Consider the following 18,494-nt stretch of genomic DNA (forward strand, 5'->3'; position numbering starts at 1 on the left):
GAGCGCAGAAGACTTGCAGGGCTGATCTTGGGAGTAAAAATCAACAAAGCCTTTTTTCAAAGCTATTCACGCAATGGAAACTTTCTGCCCCTAGATTAGGCTTGGATTTCAAGGGTTTTCTTTTCACTGTGGACGGCACGATGTTAAACCCTTTTCAATGAAATAGAGGATAACTCTATTTCTGGGAGCTCACCACTATAAATTACCAGGAATTCAGTAAAATTAGCTGAATAACCTAACAACTACACACAATTAACTTACACCACCCTTGATTCACCTTGAACTAATATGCCATCTGCTGGTTGGTTGAAAGAAAACGCAACTATTTGCTAGGGTTCTTTAAAATGTATTTAGAGAATCAAATTCAACACTTTCAAATTTTCAACTCGTATAATATAAATTACACATTACATCAATAAAATATTTAAAATTTAAAAAATGACATTTTTTGATTAGCTAAGACATTGAAAACTGTAATTACAACCTTTGACTGTCGTATACACACACAAAAAAGGCTGTTACACCAAGGAATTGCAAAAGCTAAAATACCTTTCTCTAAAACATGTATTTACTCTAAAAACCCTATATTACTGCAATTGTACATTATTTGTTAATTAAAACCATAAAATCTATTATTAAAAAGTTATAAAAGGCAACAATGGCCTGTAAATAAATCAACTCCCATTACTACCTCAACATAGCTGAAGAAAGTGGAACAGTCAGTATGACTAGTTAGTATCTTTGGCACTTTAAACCACCACATACAATAAGTTTAAGTATTTTCTCTAGACATCTACATTGAGCAACTGTCTCCACCAGCAGTCACCACCTTCCATGTCTTGGACCTAGGTTATCAGATAGCAGCATATTGTTCTTTCCATGTTTTAGACTATACCTGTCATGGCTGAATAGCAGCAGGCTTTCAATGTCTTTATTACCATGGCCAATGACTCCACAAGTAATTAAAATACTGTAACTGCGTCCGCAGGGAGGATTACTCAAGGCCTCCTCTTATAGTCTATTTAGTGTTATCAGCACTCTTATTGTCTCTCAGTAAGTGGCTTCGTCCATGTTGTCATCGCTGTCCCCTCCAAACTCCTCTCCATTGTCAAAGTAAGACATAATGTAGTCGGTATCCTGGAACACAGATGAGAAGCAGAGTTTCCATTAGGGAAAAACTTGTGGCCAGACTTGTGACCAGATTTTAATTTGCCAGAGTGCCCAATGCCAAATGACAGCACTTATGGAATCGAGACGGTTGCAATGATTATTGAGCTATGCAAGGAGGAATGATAGCCTACCAAGTGAACAATGGCTCCATGCACAATGCACATTTCCTCGGTCCCGCTGGCTTGTAAACATTCTCTGTTTCAGTGTCGCTTAATTTTTCCACTTGTCTGTCCCTTCTTGGTATAGTAGATAGCTAGTTTGATTTGCGCTGTTTTTAGCATGTTTGACATAGCTATTCAACCATACATTAGAGGAAGAGGAAGGCATCTTACTTAATCTAAATAGTCCTCCTTTGTGAAATTGTATGACATTTATGTGAGTACTCTTTTGGAGAGATTAATCTAGCAAAACATCATAGAACACTTATGGCCTGCGTAAATACAGCTGTGTATGTCACAAACTCAATGGCACAGGAAACTGAAGGCCGGATCCAGTTAACATAATGTGTCAAGTTCGCTAGCTAGAGCGCGAGCTCAAGACAGACAGGAATAATCTACAGATGATTGAAAGACAACCTGAACCAATCTCCATGCATAGCCATTGTGACTTATAGAAGACATGCATTTTCGTCAGGATATTTTCTGCTGGTCAATGTGTCCGGCGAATGTTTTATCGACCAAAAGACGGCTATTACCAGCTAACGGACCTCTGATGAGAAAGTGAGGATTTTAAGGAACCTAAACACACCTTACACACCATTTATATTTTGTGAATAGCGTTTGAGTAGCTATTACGATAAACTAGTGCTGTTCGCATCAGTGTTACTCGCCACCCATTATCTCAACTGGCATAAAAAAAACTAAATCCCTGACCATAACAATCAGGTTCAAAGAGGAGACGGGTACAAAATGTAACGGGCCACATCAGTCGCCATTACCCCTTACCTCTTCAAAGTCTTCCTCATAGTCCTCTGCCTCTGCCTGTTCTTCTTCCTCGTTTGTCTTCTTTTTCTCCCCGTCCTCCTCTTCATCAGAGTTCACTGCCTCTTCTTTCTTTTCGAGAGTCTGAAGAGTGGGAATTTCCACGAAACATCAAAACCAGGGCAGGGAATATGCAAATAGCCCTTAATTAGGAATAACTAAAAGGTATACATTTATGATCTCTAGTCTCCTTTCGAAGAAAGGTTAGTCATTACGGTAATATCCTACCTCCAGCTTGGTGAGAATCTCCTCTTTTCCCACAATAGGTTTCTTTGGCCGTTTAACTTGGGGTGCATGCCCTAGAAGAGAAGAATGGAACATGAAGGTTAACCCAAAAGTAAGTAAATAAAAAATGGAGAACTGACATGGCAACAAATGGCAAAAGACAGAAGCATGGCCGTAACTACATATGAGGACACCAATGTCCGTAACTTGTGAATTTTTTCTAATCACACACACACATATATACACACACACATACATACACTACCGTTGAAAAGTTTGGGGTCACTTAGAAATGTCATTTTTTTTCGAAAGAAAAGCATTTTTTTTTGTAGATTAAAATAACATAAAATTGATCAGAAATACAGTGTAGACATTGTTAATGTTGTAAATGGCTATTGTAGCTGGAAACGGCAGATTTTTAATGGAATATCTACATAGGCGTACAGAGGCCCATTATCAGAAACCATCAGTCCTGTGTTCCAATGACACGTTGTGTTTGCTAATTCAAGTTGATCATTTAAAAAGGCTAATTGATCATTAGAAAACCCTTTTGCAATTATGGTAGCACCGCTGAGAACTGTTGTGCTGAATAAAGGATCAATAAAACTGGCCTTCTTGAGACTAGTTGAGTATCTGAAGCATCAGCAATTGCGGGTTCGATTACAGGCTCAAAATGGCCAGAAACAAAGAACTTTCTTCTGAAACTCGTCAGTCTATTCTTGCTCTGAGAAATAAAGGCTATTCCATGAGAGAAATTGCCAAGAAACTGAAGATCTCGTACAACGCTGTTTATTTATTTTTTATTTAACCTTTATTTAACCAGGTAAGCCAGTTGAGAACAAGTTCACATTTACAACTGCGACCTGGCCAAGATAAAGCAAAGCAGTGCGATAAAAACAACACAGAGTTACATATGGGGTAAAACAAAACATAAAGTCAAAAATACCACAGAAAATATATACAGTGAGCACCATAATTCATTGGACAGTGACCATTTTTTTGTTATTTTGGTTCTGTACTCTAGCACTTTGAGTTTGAAAGGATACAATAACAATGAGGGTGAAGTGCAGACTGTCAGATTTAATTTGAGGGTATTTTCATACATATCGGATGAACCGTTTAGAAATTATAGAAGCTTTTGTACATGGTCCCCCCCATTTTCGGGCATCAAAAAACATTGGACAGTTTAACATAATGTAGAATAAAGTAATCATTGTTAATATTTGGTCGCATATCCTTTGCATGCAATGACTGCTTGAAGTCTGCGATGCATCGACATCACCAGACGCTGAGTATCTTCCCTGGAGATGCTCTGCCAGGCCTGTACTGCAGCCATCTTCAGTTTGTGCTTGTTTCGGGGACTTATTGCCTTCAGTCTCCTCTTCAGCATGTAAAATGCATGTTCAATTGGATTCAGATCCGGTGATTGACTCGGCCAGTCAAGGATTTTCCACTTTTTGGCCATCAAAAACCCCTTCGTTGCTCTAGCAGTATGTTTAGGGTCATTGTCTTGTTGCATGATGAAGTGCCGTCCAATGAGTTTGGAGGCATTTGGTTTTATCTGAGCAGATAAAATATTTCTGTAGACTTCAGAATTCATTGTTCTACTTCTGTCTGCAGTCACATCATCGATGAAGACAAGTGAGCCTGTTCCACTGGCAGCCATACAGGCCCAAGCCATAACACCCCCTCCACCATGTTTCAGGGATGAGGTGGTATGCTTTGGATCATAGGCATTTTTTTTTTATTCTCCACACTCCTCTTTCCATCACTCTGGTACATGTTAATCTTTGTCTCATCTGTCCACAATACTTTTTTTCCAGAACTCTTGGGGCTCTTTTAGGTGCTTTTTAGCAAACTGTAATCTCGCCTTTCTGTTCTTCAGGCTTATCAGTGGTTTGCATCGTGTAGTGTAGCCTCTGTAGTCCTGCTGGTGTAGTCTTCTACGTATGGTAGACTTTGACACATCTACACCTACTTCCAGGAGAGTGTTTTTGATCTGTTGGGCTGTTGTCAGGGGGTTTTTCTTCACCATAGAGAGTATTCTCCGGTCATCCACTACAATGGTCTTCCTCGGTCTACCGGGTCTTTTGACATAATTGAGTTCACCGGTTGTTTTTTTCTTGTTAATGATGAACCAAACTGTTGACTTGGGCATGGCCAGGGTTTTTGCAATGTTCCTGATTGATTGATTTTAATTTCTGAGCCTTATGACGGCCAGCTTCATTTGCATCGACACTGCTGTCTTCCTCATGTTGTCACACCCCAACAACAACCTCCAAAGGCAATAGCAAAGTCTAGAATCAATACTATTCATCAACAGCTCTCCTGCATTCACTAACGACACAAATGAATACACCTGCCTAACAACACACATCTGTGAAGCCAATTTAACAAATACTTGTAGTACCTTAAAATGGGGGGACCATGTACAAAAGGTGCTGTCATTTCTAAACGGTTAATTCGATATGTATGAAAATACCCCCAAATTAAAGCTGACAGTCTGCACTTCACCCTCATTGTGATTGTATCCTTTCAAACTCAAAGTGCTAGAGTACAGAACCAAATTAACAAAAAAATGGTCACTGTCCAATGAATTATGGTGCTCACTGTATACAGTGTGTGCAAATGTGCAAGTTATGGAGGTAAGGCAATAAATAGGCCATAGTGCAAAATAATTACAATTAGTATTAACACTGGAATGATAGATGTGCAAGAGATGATGTGCAAATAGAGATACTGGGGTGCAAATTAGCAAAATAAATAACAATATGGGGATGAGGTAGTTGAGTGGGCTAATTTCAGAAGGCCTGTGTACAGGTGCAGTGATCGGTAAGGTGCTCTGATAACTGATGCTCAAAGTTAGTGAGGGAGATAAGAGTCACCATCTTCAGAGATTTTTGCAGTTCGTTCCAGTCATTGGCAGCAGAGAACTGGAGGGAATGGCTGCCAAAGGAGGTGTTGGATTTGGGGATGACCAGTGATTTATAGATGGCCTGAAGCCAGTGGGTTTGGCGACGAATATGTAGTGAGGACCAGCCAACAAGAGCGTACAGGTCACAGTGGTGGGTAGTATATGGGGCTTTGGTGACAAAACGGATGGCACTGTGATAGACTACATCCAATTTGCTGAGCAGAGTGTTGGTGGCTATTTTGTAAATGACATCGCTGAAGTCAAGGATCGGTAGGATAGTCAGTTTTACGAGGGCACGTTTGGCTGCATGAGTGAAGGAGGCTTTGTTGCGAAATAGGAAGCCGATTCTAGATTTAACTTTGGATTGGAGATGCTTAATGTGAGTCTGGAAGGAGAGTTTAGAGTCTAACGAGACACCTAGGTATTTGTAGTTGTCCACATACTCTAGGTCAGACCCGTCGAGAGTAGTGATTCTAGTCGGGTGGGCGGGTGCCAGCAGCGTACGATTGAAGAGCATGCATTTAGTTTTACTAGGGTTTAAGAGCAGTTGGAGGCTACGGAAGGAGTGTTGTATGGCATTGAAGCTCGTTTGGAGGATTGTTAACACAGTGTCCAATGAAGGGCCAGATGTATACAAAATGGTGTCGTCTGCGTAGAGGTGGATCTGAGAGTCACCAGCAGCAAGAGCGACATCATTGATATACACGGAGAAAAGAGTTGGCCCAAGAATTGAACCCTGTGGCACCCCCATAGAGACTGCCATAGGTCCAGACAGCAGGCCCTCCGTTTTGACACATTGAACTCTATCTGAGAAGTAGTTGGTGAACCAGGCAAGGCAGTCATTTGAGAAACTAAGGCTGTGTACTACGCCCTTCACAGAACAGCGCAAACTGGCTCCAACCAGAATAGAAAGAGGAGTGGGAGGCCCCGGTGCACAACTGAGCAAGAGGACAAATACATTAGAGTGTCTAGATTGAGAAACAGACACCTCACAGGTCCTCAACTGGCAGCTCCATTAAATAGTACCCGCAAAACACCAGTCTCAACGTCAACAGTGAAGAGGCGACTCTGGGATGCTGACCTTCTAGGTAGAGTTGCAAAGAAAAAGCCATATCTCAGACTGGCCAATAAAAATAAAAGATAAAGATGGACAAAAGAACACAGACACTGGACAGAGGACAATTGGAAGAAAGTATTATGGACAGACGAATCGAAGTTTGAGGTGTTCGGATCACAAAGAAGAACATTTGTGAGACGCAGACCAAATGAAAAGATGCTGGAGGAGTGCTTGATGCCATCTGTCAAGCATGGTGGAGGCAATGTGATGGTCTGGGGGTGCTTTGGTGGTGGTAAAGTGGGAGATTTGTACAGGGTAAAAGGGATCTTGAAGAAGGAAAGGCTTTAACTCAATTTTGCAACGCCATGCCATACCCTGTGGACGGCGCTTGATTCGAGCCAATTTCCTCCTACAGTGAGGGAAAAAAGTATTTGATCCCCTGCTGATTTTGTAAGTTTGCCCACTGACAAAGAAATTATTAGTCTATAATTTTAGTGGTAGGTTTTTTTGAACAGTGAGAGACAGAATAACATCAAAAAAATCCAGAAAAACGCAAGTTGATTTGCATTTTAATGAGGGAAATAAGTATTTGACCCCCTCTCAATCAGAAAGATTTCTGGCTCCCAGGTGTCTTTTATACAGGTAACGAGCTGGGATTAGGAGCACACTCTTAAAGGGAGTGCTCCTAATCTCAGCTTGTTACCTGTATAAAAGACACCTGTCCACAGAAGCAATCAATCAGATTCCAAACTCTCCACCATGGCCAAGACCAAAGAGCTCTCCAAGGATGTCAGGGACAAGATTGTAGACCTACACAAGGCTGGAATGGGCTGCAAGACCATCACCAAGCAGCTTGGTGAGAAGGTGACAACAGTTGGTGCGATTATTGGCAAATGGAAGAAACACAAAATAACTGTCAATCTCCCTCGGCTTGGGGCTCCATGCAAGATCTCACCTCGTGGAGTTGCAATGATCATGAGAACGGTGAGGAATCAGCCCAGAACTACACGGGAGGATCTTGTCAATGATCTCAAGGCAGCTGGGACCATGGTCACCAAGAAAACAATTGGTAACACACTACGCCGTGAAGGACTGAAATCCTGCAGCGCCCGCAAGGTCCCCCTGCTCAAGAAAGCACATATACAGGGCCGTCTGAAGTTTGCCAATGAACATCTGAATGATTCAGAGGAGAACTGGGTGAAAGTGTTGTGGTCAGATGAGACCAAAATGGAGCTCTTTGGCATCAACTCAACTCGCCGTGTTTGGAGGAGGAGGAATGCTGCCTATGACCCCAAGAACACCATCCTCACCGTCAAACATGGAGGTGGAAACATTATGCTTTGGGGGTGTTTTTCTGCTAAGGGGACAGGACAACTTCACCGCATCAAAGGGACGATGGACGGGGCCATGTACCGTCAAATCTTGGGTGAGAACCTCCTTCCCTCAGCCAGGGCATTGAAAATGGGTCGTGGATGGGTATTCCAGCATGACAATGACCCAAAACACACGGCCAAGGCAACAAAGGAGTGGCTCAAGAAGAAGCACATTAAGGTCCTGGAGTGGCCTAGCCAGTCTCCAGACCTTAATCCCATAGAAAATCTGTGGCGGGAGCTGAAGGTTCGAGATACCAAACGTCAGCCTCGAAACCTTAATTACTTGGAGAAGATCTGCAAAGAGGAGTGGAACAAAATCCCTCCTGAGATGTGTGCAAACCTGGTGGCCAACTACAAGAAACATCTGACCTCTGTGATTGCCACCAAGTACTAAGTCATGTTTTGCAGAGGGGTCAAACACTTATTTCCCTCATTAAAATGCAAATCAATTCATAAAAAATTTTACATGCGTTTTTTTGGATTTTTTTGTTGTTATTATGTCTCTCACTGTTCAAATAATCCTACCATTAAAATTATAGACTGATCATGTTTTTGTCAGTGGGCAAACGTACAAAATCAGCAGGGGATCAAATACTTTTTTCCCTCACTGTACAACAGGACAATGACCCAAAGCACAGCTCAAAACTATGCAAGAACTATTTAGGGAAGAAGCAGTCAGCTGGTATTTTGTCTATAATGCAGTGGCCAGCACAGTCACTGGATCTCAACCCTATTGAGCTGTTGTGGGAGCAGCTTGACCTTATGGTACGTAAGAAGTGCCCATCAAGACAATCCCATTTGTGGGAGGTGCTTCAGGAAGCATGGGGTGAAATCTCTTCAGATTACCTCAACAAAATTGACAACTAGAATGCCAAAGGTCTGCACGGCTGTAATTGCTGCAAATGGAGGATTTATTGACGAAAGCAAAGTTTGAAGGACAATTATTATTTCAATTATTTATATATATATATATATTTATATATATATATATATACATACATACATAGTGCATTCGGAAAGTATTCAGACCCCTTGACGTTTTTTCACATTGTTACGTTACAGCTTTATTCTAAAATGGATTAAATAATAATTTCCTCAGTAATCTACTCACAATACCCCATAATGACATTTATAACAAATAAAAAACAGAAATACCTTATTTCCATAAGTATTCAGACCCTTTGCTATGAGACTCGAAACTGAGCTCAGATGCATCCGGTTTCCATTGATCATCCTTGAGATGTTTCGACAACTTCATTGGAGTCCACCTGTGGTCAATTCAATTGATTGGACATGATTTGGAAAGGCACACACCAGTGTATAGAATGTCCCACAGTTGACAGTTCATGTCAGAGCAAAAAACAAGCCATGAGGTCGAAGGAATTGTCTGTAGAGCTCCGAGACAGGATTCTGTCGAGGCACAGATGTGGGGAAGGGTACCAACAAATGTCTGCAGCATTGATGGTCCCCAAAAACACAGTGGCCCCCATCATTCTTAAATGGAAGAAGTTTGGGACCACCAAGACCCTTCCTAGAGCTGGCCGCCCGGCCAAACTGAGCAATCGGGGGAGAAGGGCCTTGGTCAGGGAGGTGACCAAGAACCTGATGGTGTCTCTGACAGAGCTCTAGACATGGGAGAACCTTCTAGAAGGCAGCACTCCACTAATCAGGCCTTTATGGTAGAGTGGCCAGACAGAAGCCACTCCTCAGTAAAAGGCACATGACAGCCCGCTTGGAGTTTGCCAAAAGGCACCTAAAGTCTCAGACCATGAGAAACAAGATTCTCTGCTTTGATGAAACCAAGATTGAACTCTTTGGCCTGAATGCCAAGCGTCACGTCTGGAGGAAACCTGGCACCATCCCTACGGTGAAGCATTGTGGTGGCAGCATCATGCTGTGGGAATGTTTTTCAGCGGTAGAGACTGGGAGACTAGTCAGGATCGAGGCAAAGATGAATGGAGCAAAGTACAGAGAGACCCTTGATGAAAACCTGCTCCAGAGTGCTCAGGACTTCAGACTGGGGCGAAGGTTCACCTTCCAAGAGGACAACGACCCTAAGCACACAGCCAAGACAATGCAGGAGTGGCTTCGGGACAAGTCTCTGAATGTCCTTGAGTGGCCCAGCCAGAGCCCGGACTTGAACCCAATCGAACATCTCTGGAGAGAGCTGAAAATAGCTGTGCAGCGACGCTACCCATCCAACCTGACAGAGCTTGAGAGGATCTGCAGAGAAGAATGGGAGAAACTCCCTAAATACAGGTGTGCCAAGCTTGTAGCGTCATACCCTAGAAGACTCGAGGCTGTAATTGCTGCCAAAGGTGCTTCAACAAAGTACTGAGTAAAGGGTCTGAATACTTATGTAAATGTGATATTTCTTTTATTTTAATACATTTGCAAAAATTTCTAAAAACCTGTTTTTGCTTTGTCATTATGGGGTATTGTGTGTAGATTGATGAGGAAAACATGTATTTAATCAATTTTAGAATAAGACTGTAAAGTAACAAAATGTGGAAAAAGTGAAGGGGTATGAATACTTTCCGAATGCCCTGTATACGGAGTATGGCTGGATGTCCTTTGAGTAGTGGACCATTCTTGATACACACAGGAAACTGTGTAGCAGTTCTTGACACAAACCAGTGCGCCTGGCACCTACTACTACCATACCCTGTTCAAAAGGCACTTAAATATTTTGTCTTGCCCATTCACCCTCTGAACAGCACACACACACACACACACACAATCCATGTTTCAATTGTCTCAAGGCTTTAAAATCCTTCTTTAACCTGTCTCCTCCCCTTCATCTACACTGATTGAAGTGGATTTAACAAGTGACATCAAGAAGGGATCATAGCTTTCACCTGGTCAGTCTATGTTTATTGTTTTGTATATTCAGAGTTTTTGTACACAATAAATAACATATATTACGGGTCAACATCTAAATATTGCTCCCAGCGTTGATTAAAGCTCAGAACGATAATTTTTTATCTGACAGAGTTCTAATCATGCCTGCCTCTTTGCGAACGAGTGGAATCATGAACAGTGGTTTGTTCGTTATGTTCGCCTGCATCCCCCAGATTTGCCTTTTTAGGAGCACATTCACCAGTCTCTCAAAAGGCTAACTCCGCCCTCTCGTGTCACAGGCCTCACGAGGGCCTGAGACGTGAAACGAACTACCCCAGCTCACAGTCGGCTCAAGTAAACAAGAAGAGGCGCTGCTGACAGTGCTTTTGCGAGATGTCGGACAAAAGGCCATTTTAAAATCGTCCCGCGACAAACAAAAACCATCCCAAACAAACAAAAACTGACTCTCGGATAATGCACAACTGGTAAGCGCGAATTAAAAGTACGAATCCCGGAGCATCGTAGCACCATTAGGTGCCAAAACTCGACATACCCAGTCGCTGCCCACTTTTTGGAATCGAACCACTCTATTTCTTCCCTACGTTATATCGGCATCGAACATGTCACCCTCCCTAGGAGAGGGGGTGACCTCGACAACTTATTGTTAAAACGAGAGGCTGCCTGGATCTTTAATTTAAAGACCCTTGCTCCCTTCGGTCTCAACGTAGACTTTGATTTGAAGCCATTCTTGTGATTTTGCTATTCATTGTAAATGTTGTGGGCCTATGTAGCTAAGTATCTATGATCATATGCTATCCATGTTTTTTGTATGTTGCTTTTTATCTGTGAATTGGCCAATGCTATTAGGCCACACCCGGCCATGATTACAGACACCTGCGTGTGTCCTTTCACACTATATAAACCAGTGACCCGCAGTGTTTGTCATTATACCCTGATGAAGACAGCTTGTCTGTCGAAACGTTGGTTATTAAGATATTAAATTATTGCATCTGAGCTCCTAGAGTGTGCGGCTTTCCTTTTATTTTTTAAGTGTTTTACGCCGTCAGCCAGCACCTCGCCTAAATAGGTGTGCGTTTCTTTCGCCTTTATCTTGTTCGTTATGTTCGCCTGCATCCCCCAGATTTGCCTTTTTAGGAGCACATTCACCAGTCTCCCAAAAGGCTAACTCTGCCCTCTCGTGTCACAGACCTCACGAGGGCCTGAGATGTGAAACGAACTACCCCAGCTCACAGTCGGCTCAAGTAAACAAGAAGAGACGCTGCTGACAGTGCTTTTGCGAGATGTCGGACAAAGGGCCATTTTAAAATCGTCCCGCGACAAACAAAAACCGTCCCAAACAAACAAAAACTGACTCTCGGATAATGCACAACTGGTAAATCGTCACTTATGTTAGTCAGTTAGGTGACTAGCTGCCGGCAGAGACTTGTATTGCAGCAACGTTGAAGGTCTCTGGCTAGTATTACTTAGCCAGTTAGAAGGATTAAGTAAGAAGCTAACGTTGAACTGAGCCTACCTCAGCAGAAGCAAACGATACGCCAATACGTTCTCATAATAGGTTTCCTTTACAGAGAGTAGGCTACTGAGACAGACAGTGATGTGGGCATGTGGCGCTCAGTGATGAGGCTGAGGCAGGCTGCAATTCATGCAGGAGGAAGCAGAAGATACAGAGAGAGAGGAAGCAAGCAGAGAGAGAAGTTACTACAGTGGTTCCTAAACTTGGGCCTGAGAAAATCTGTACTAATCTTATCAAACAAGTTAAGAACTTACAAAAATTATGTTTCAATATGAACATCTCCACATGGCCTATCTTCCATATAGGCCTACCTTATAATAAAGTTCTAAAAATATCATACGTTTTCGTTTCGTCCCTGATGCTACGTGTCAGTGTGAACCATTTCTCACATTACACCCCTTTCATGGTTATAACATTACAATTATATAGCTAATAGGCGATGTGTATGTAGATCAATTGAGGTGAATGAACATACAGCAGCCAAGGTGATAATGGCTGGGGTCATTTTTACTGTTCACCAAATAGCATTTGAATGGTTTTTTTTTATGACCTCACTAAAACTCAAACCCTGGTTACGGCCCTGGACAGAAGGGGTGAGAAGCGGTTCAATAGCGGCCTGTGTTTCTGAAGGAATTCAAAGGCCAAAGTAAGTAGCTAAGAAAATATGTAGATGAAAGTTCACTTATTGAGTATCTGAGAAAAAAATCTCTCAATTGAAAACAATACATGGCTTCCACAAAGTTTGAATTCCACACACAAATCTCAAGGCCTTTCAGACAAAGTACTCACTTTTAGCCAGAGGCTTCTTCACTTTAATGCAAAGCTCTTTAGGCAATCTGCTCCAGTCTGAAACAGAACCATAGAAAAAGAGAAACACGTTAACAAAGAAAAATACACATCACAAAAAACACACCATAATGGATCTTATTCACAGTATAAGGAATAATGACACCACAGCACAAGAATAAAAGTCAGATTAGTTCAGACCAGAAATTGACTTGTTGTCTGGCACCATCTGCTGGACATATACCAACACTGCATCAAAAGAAACCAGTTCAGAAAAAGGACTGACTCAGTCTGGCTAGGCTAGGTGTTGCCACTGAAAACTACTAACGGCAGGAAAGTGGTACAGGGAACTAAAGTGTTAATGAAAGAGACAACTGTTCTGTGATCAGTTGGGTGCAGATTCTAACCCCCAGTATTTCCACAAACCAGCCCCAACCAATCATCACTCACCTGGGTTCCACTCGATGGCACTGTCCTTGGGCTCTCCGCTCTGGTACTTATCAGAGTAGCGATCAACATCTACAAGGGAAACAGCAGCATGATTACAACTAACAATGTCCTATTCATATAATACCAGCCAGGGAAAACAATTAGAAGACTCAATTACAAAACCTTCTATACCGTACTATTTGTCTGACATACAGTAACAGCCATCATAACTGGGTACTTTTACATGCATTATATAATATGACTATTGTGAATACTCTGATTAATATAATAGTTTATTTAAATATTTACATGTTTTGCCCTTACAATCCGGTTTACATGGACAGCTGATAATGGTCCTCTGTAGCTCAGCTGGTAGAGCACGGCGCTTGTAACGCCAAGGTAGTGGGTTCGAACCCCGGGACCACCCATACACAAAAACATGTATGCACGCATGACTGTAAGTCGCTTTGGATAAAAGCGTCTGCTAAATGGCATATTATTATTATTATTATAATAAGGCTACCTAATGGGACTTTGAACATTTTAGAAATTTGCCAATCAGAAACAAAGGTTCTATCTCAGCGATCATATAATTTTTGGGAAGCGTATTTGATTATGAGTTCAGACATATACAGTTTGTATGTGAAAACTATTTCTAAGATGCATTCCTTCGAGTTTTCCGAACATACTTCACTCGGGACAACATTTACATTTGAGTCATTTAGCAGACGCTCTTATCCAGAGTGACTTACAGTTAGTGAGTGCATACATTTTTTTTTCTTCTCATACTGGTCCCCCGTGGGAATCGAACCCACAACCCTGGCATTGCAAACTGAGACTCTGCAATATGCTAAGCAACAGGACTGTTTTGCTAGCACAGACTGGAATATGTTCCGGGATTCTTCTGATGGCATTGAGGAGTACACCACATCAGTCACTGGCTTCATCAATAAGTGCATCGATGACGTCATCCCCACAGTGACCGTACGTACATACCCCAACCAGAAGCCATGGATTACAGCCAACATCCGCACTGAGCTAAAGGGTAGAGCTGCTGCTTTCAAGGAGCGGGACTCTAACCCGGACACTTATAAGAAATCCCGCTATGCCCTCCGACGACCCATCAAACAGGCAAAGCGTCAATACAGGACTAAGATTGAATCGTACTACACCGGCGCTGACCCTCGTCAGATGTGGCAGGGTTTGCAAACTATTACAGACTACAAAAGGAAGCACAGCTGTGAGCTGCCCAGTGACACAAGCCTACCAGATGAGTTAAATTACTTCTATGCTCGCTTCGAGGCAAGCAACACTGAAGCATGCATGAGAGCCTCAGCTGTTCCGGACCACTGTGTGATCACGCTCCCTGTAGCCGATGTGAGTAAGACCTTTAAACAGGTCAACATTCACAAGGCCGCAGGGCCAGACGGATTACCAGGACGTGTACTCCGAGCATGCGCTGACCAACTGGCAAGTGTCTTCACTGACATTTTCAACCTGTCCCTGACGGAGTCTGTAATACCAACTTGTTTCAAACAGACCACCATAGTCCCTGTGTCCAAGAACACTATGGTAACCTTCCTAAATGACTACCAACCCGTAGCACTCATGTCTCTAGCCATGAAGTGCTTTGAAAGGCTGGTCATGGCTCACATTAACACCATTATCTCAGAAACCCTAGACCTACTCCAAATTGCATACCGCCCCAACAGATCCACAGATGATGCAATTTCTATTGCACTCCACACTGCCCTTTCCCACCTGGACAAAAGAAACACCTACGTGAGAATGCTATTCATTGACTACAGCTCAGCGTTCAACACCATAGTGCCCTCAAAGCTCATCACTAAGCTAAGAACCCTGGGACTAAACACCTCCCTCTGCAACTGGATCCTGGACTTCCTGACGGGCCGCCCCCAGGTGGTAAGGGTAGGTAACAACACATCTGCCACACTGATCCTCAACACGGGGCCCCTCAGTGGTGCGTGCTCAGTCCCCTCCTGTACTCCCTGTTGACAGATGACTGCATGGCTAGGCACGACTCCAACACCAACATTAAGTTTGCTGATGACACAACAGTGGTAGGCCTGATCACCGACAATGATGAGACAGCCTATAGGGAGGTCAGAGACCTGGCCGTGTGGTGCCAGGATAACAACCTCTCCCTCAACGTGATCAAGACAAAGGAGATGATTGTGGACTACAGGAAAAAGAGGACTGAGCGCGGCCTCATTCTAATTTTCTTAAAACTGCATTATTGGTTATGGGCTTGTAAGTAAGCATTTCACTGTAAGGACTACACCTGTTGTATTCGGCGCATGTGACAAATACAATTTGATTTGATGACGTTGCCACAAGCAGCACCGCAGATGTTGCAGATGAGCGAGATGCAAGAGAATGCACTCACCAATTATCATAGAGTAGCTGTGCATGTGCACGGGTGCACTTCAATAGCTACAATGTGATAGCTATGGGACCAAAATGGCCTCACGCTTCAATGCCCTTAGTTGTTTGCGAAATCGGCCTGATATTGCCATTTATTTTGTGCATCGCTAACTCTACCTTTAATCCTGTGTGCGCTGGCTTACCTCTTTTGGGAGCGGCCCGTCTGATGTAGAAGGGCAGGGTCTTGTTGGCGGCCCTCAGTTCCTGTTTCAGAGCCAGCATGTACTCCACCTCCTCTCCTGTCTGCAGGGGCACAGGCTGGACTGGCATGGGCTGAGGTTAAGGAGGGGGAACAGGTCAGGAGACTGGGTTGTTATAGCGCCACAACACTAGCACTAAGCAAAGACATTACTACATTTAAATTACTATACAGTATTTCAAAATACTGCAACACAGTTAGAGGATGGTAGGCATTATCATGTGTCTAAACCAGTCAGTGTCCATACAAATCATATTGTACATGTAACTCAGAGAAAAAATGCCTCTAAGAGAAAAACAAAACATGTATCCATTACATTACTAGTAATATTAGATAACTGTCATTATTTAAATTTTGTGATGCTCAAGACAAGAGCACTATAAGCAACAGTGGCAAGGTGAGTCCAGGCTCTTTACAAGCCATGACTCCATGTGCACACTCACAGGGAAGAGGGGTGAGGGCTTAAAGGTGGTGGGGGGCAGGCTGTCTCCCCTTCCTATGCCCAAGTCCTCCAGGTTGAAGGTCATCTGACCCCTTCCACGACCCCTGCCTCTTCCAGCCATGGCGATGAGTCTGTAGCTAAATGCATGAAAGAAAACAGATAGTAGACGTAGCCTAACAAACACAAATACACATAGCAGCCAGTATTGTGGATATCTAACTAGCATTTGAGACAGGGCTCCCAACACTAGGGCCCCAATGTAACTTTGTTTACAGATAGCTAGTAACTAGTCAGGTAACTAGCACTCAATGACCACATGGAAGTCCATACAGAATAGGAAAGCTAGTTACAGTAGCTATCGCATTTCACCCTTGCCCTACTGACTCTGCTGTATGGGCTTCGGTTCTCGAGAGTTAATTTCACACAAGTACACCACATTTTTTAGCAAGCAAGATATCTAGCTAGCTGTGATATTTCAACTGCCAGCCAGTGACCTCTCTAGTGCAGCTTTGTGCTTGTTGTTTAGCCAGCTAGCTAGCTAGTATTGGCTGGCTAGCAAGCTATATTTCGCCGCCAAGGGTCATTCTATGACATGGTCCTTTTTCCATTTACCTAACTGGCTTGATAGCGATGTAGTTTACGATTAAGCTTGCAGGTTGAGCCGTCTAATAAACTGCAGGCTATAATATGTATGCTGATTTTCCTCTTGACACATAAATAGCTTATACTGTAGAACACTACACATTTTAGGAATAAATCCACACGTGCATAGACTGCCGGATGTTTTCAACTGGAGAAAACGTGGGTTCCGTCGGCCTTGAATGTCTCAGGAAACATTTACTGTGCGGAATGATTCCGCCCTACTGTCAAGTACTGACATATAATACGTTTCCAATTTAATCTACCGTAATACCATTTCCCCCTCAAAAATGTGTTAGTGTTTTTTAGCAGTTGTGGTGAGCCACATCATAGAAAAAAACAAAAGGTAGTAAATTGTTCATTAATTAATTCTTCTGTCTGTGCACTAAGGAAAAACAGCTCATAACACATTGAAAAATAAATAATTGATGCTCTTCTCATTCTGCCCAAAATAGCCCTGCCAGTGCTGCCACCAGATGGCGCTATTATTCCTTGAGTCTTTTGTAATTTGCCAATGGTTTATGAACAAGGATTTAGGATTGTTTGAGTAAGAAAGTGAGGGTGTGGTGTTTAGTTTGGAGTGAATTTTAGATTTGCATGTAAGCTTTGTGCTTGTGTTGCTGAAAAGTTTAGACTCTTAAATGGTATGTAATGCCAAATATTTACTTTACATTTCACATCTACCCCTAGCACAATTGGCCCAGCGTCGTCCGGGTTTGGCCGTGGGTAGGCCATCATTGTAAATAATAATTTGTTCTTAACTGGCTTGCCTAGTTAAATAAATAAAAATATATAGTGACACAGGAAATACAGGGGTTCTTTTTTTTAACAGAGCACAAGTCACACACTCCAGAAGTAAATCGTTTCATCCTTTATTAAACATAGCTTGCAAGAGATAAATATTACAAAGTTATTTCCTCCAAAATTAGCTTATTTTTTCAGTCAATGCATAATCGTTATTAAATCAACTGGCAGTATTCAAACAGCATTAATATTTTTGTATTTTATTTTTTCTTTGAAGACAGTTAAATATCAAGTATGTGCAAAAGGTCAGGATTTATATTTGAAATCAAAATAAAACAAAAAGGGCTTCATTTTCCAGGATCTAAATTCATTTTAATATTTTCACCCGTTCCCCAATGTCCATTCAATTGATAAAGATTGGGTCATTATCAATGTCATTTTTCCCCCACAAATGTAATATACAACATCAACATTATGCAATGTTCAAACTGAGGAATTGCAGTTCATTTAACATGTATAAAAAGAAAAGCTTTCAGCATATTCACATCAAATTTAGAAAATGATTTGCAATAAATCCCCCCTCCCTCCCCTTCAAAATGTTTCCTGTATTTCCAACAATAACTAATATGCCAAGAGTTAATTAAATTATACCAATAAAATAATATAATACATTTGTATAGCCAGGAAATTTGATCAGTCCTCCATCAGAATGACAT

At 42.3% G+C, this 18,494-nt stretch overlaps 1 protein-coding gene across 1 annotated transcript; it reads right to left on the bottom strand.

Annotated features, from left to right (window-relative positions):
- Window positions 1-339: 339 nt before the first annotated feature.
- Window positions 340-17,216, bottom strand: LOC123481299 (DNA-directed RNA polymerase III subunit RPC7-like). The gene is made up of 8 exons (XM_045226622.1): window positions 17,008-17,216; window positions 16,397-16,532; window positions 15,898-16,027; window positions 13,331-13,399; window positions 12,884-12,940; window positions 2,379-2,449; window positions 2,115-2,234; window positions 340-1,137 (listed from the first exon to the last, which is right to left on the bottom strand). Exons 2-8 carry the CDS (start codon window positions 16,514-16,516, stop codon window positions 1,051-1,053), a joined length of 654 nt encoding a protein of 217 aa, XP_045082557.1. The 5' UTR covers window positions 16,517-16,532; window positions 17,008-17,216; the 3' UTR covers window positions 340-1,050.
- Window positions 17,217-18,494: the final 1,278 nt, after the last annotated feature.

The sequence above is a fragment of the Coregonus clupeaformis genome, chromosome 17 (genome assembly GCF_020615455.1).
Source record: "Coregonus clupeaformis isolate EN_2021a chromosome 17, ASM2061545v1, whole genome shotgun sequence".
Lineage (NCBI taxonomy): Eukaryota > Metazoa > Chordata > Actinopteri > Salmoniformes > Salmonidae > Coregonus > Coregonus clupeaformis.

What these genes read in the sequence shown, in the direction of transcription:
- LOC123481299 (XM_045226622.1), bottom strand. Translation starts at nt 16,516, where the DNA reads ATGGCTGGAAGAGGCAGGGGTCGTGGAAGGGGTCAGATGACCTTCAAC. An exon ending in AGCCCTCACCCCTCTTCCCT is followed by an intron (nt 16,028 to 16,396) that starts GTGAGTGTGCAC and finishes CCTTAACCTCAG; the next exon opens with CCCATGCCAGTCCAGCCTGT. An exon ending in GAAGAAGCCTCTGGCTAAAA is followed by an intron (nt 2,450 to 12,883) that starts GTGAGTACTTTG and finishes CTTCTCTTCTAG; the next exon opens with GGCATGCACCCCAAGTTAAA.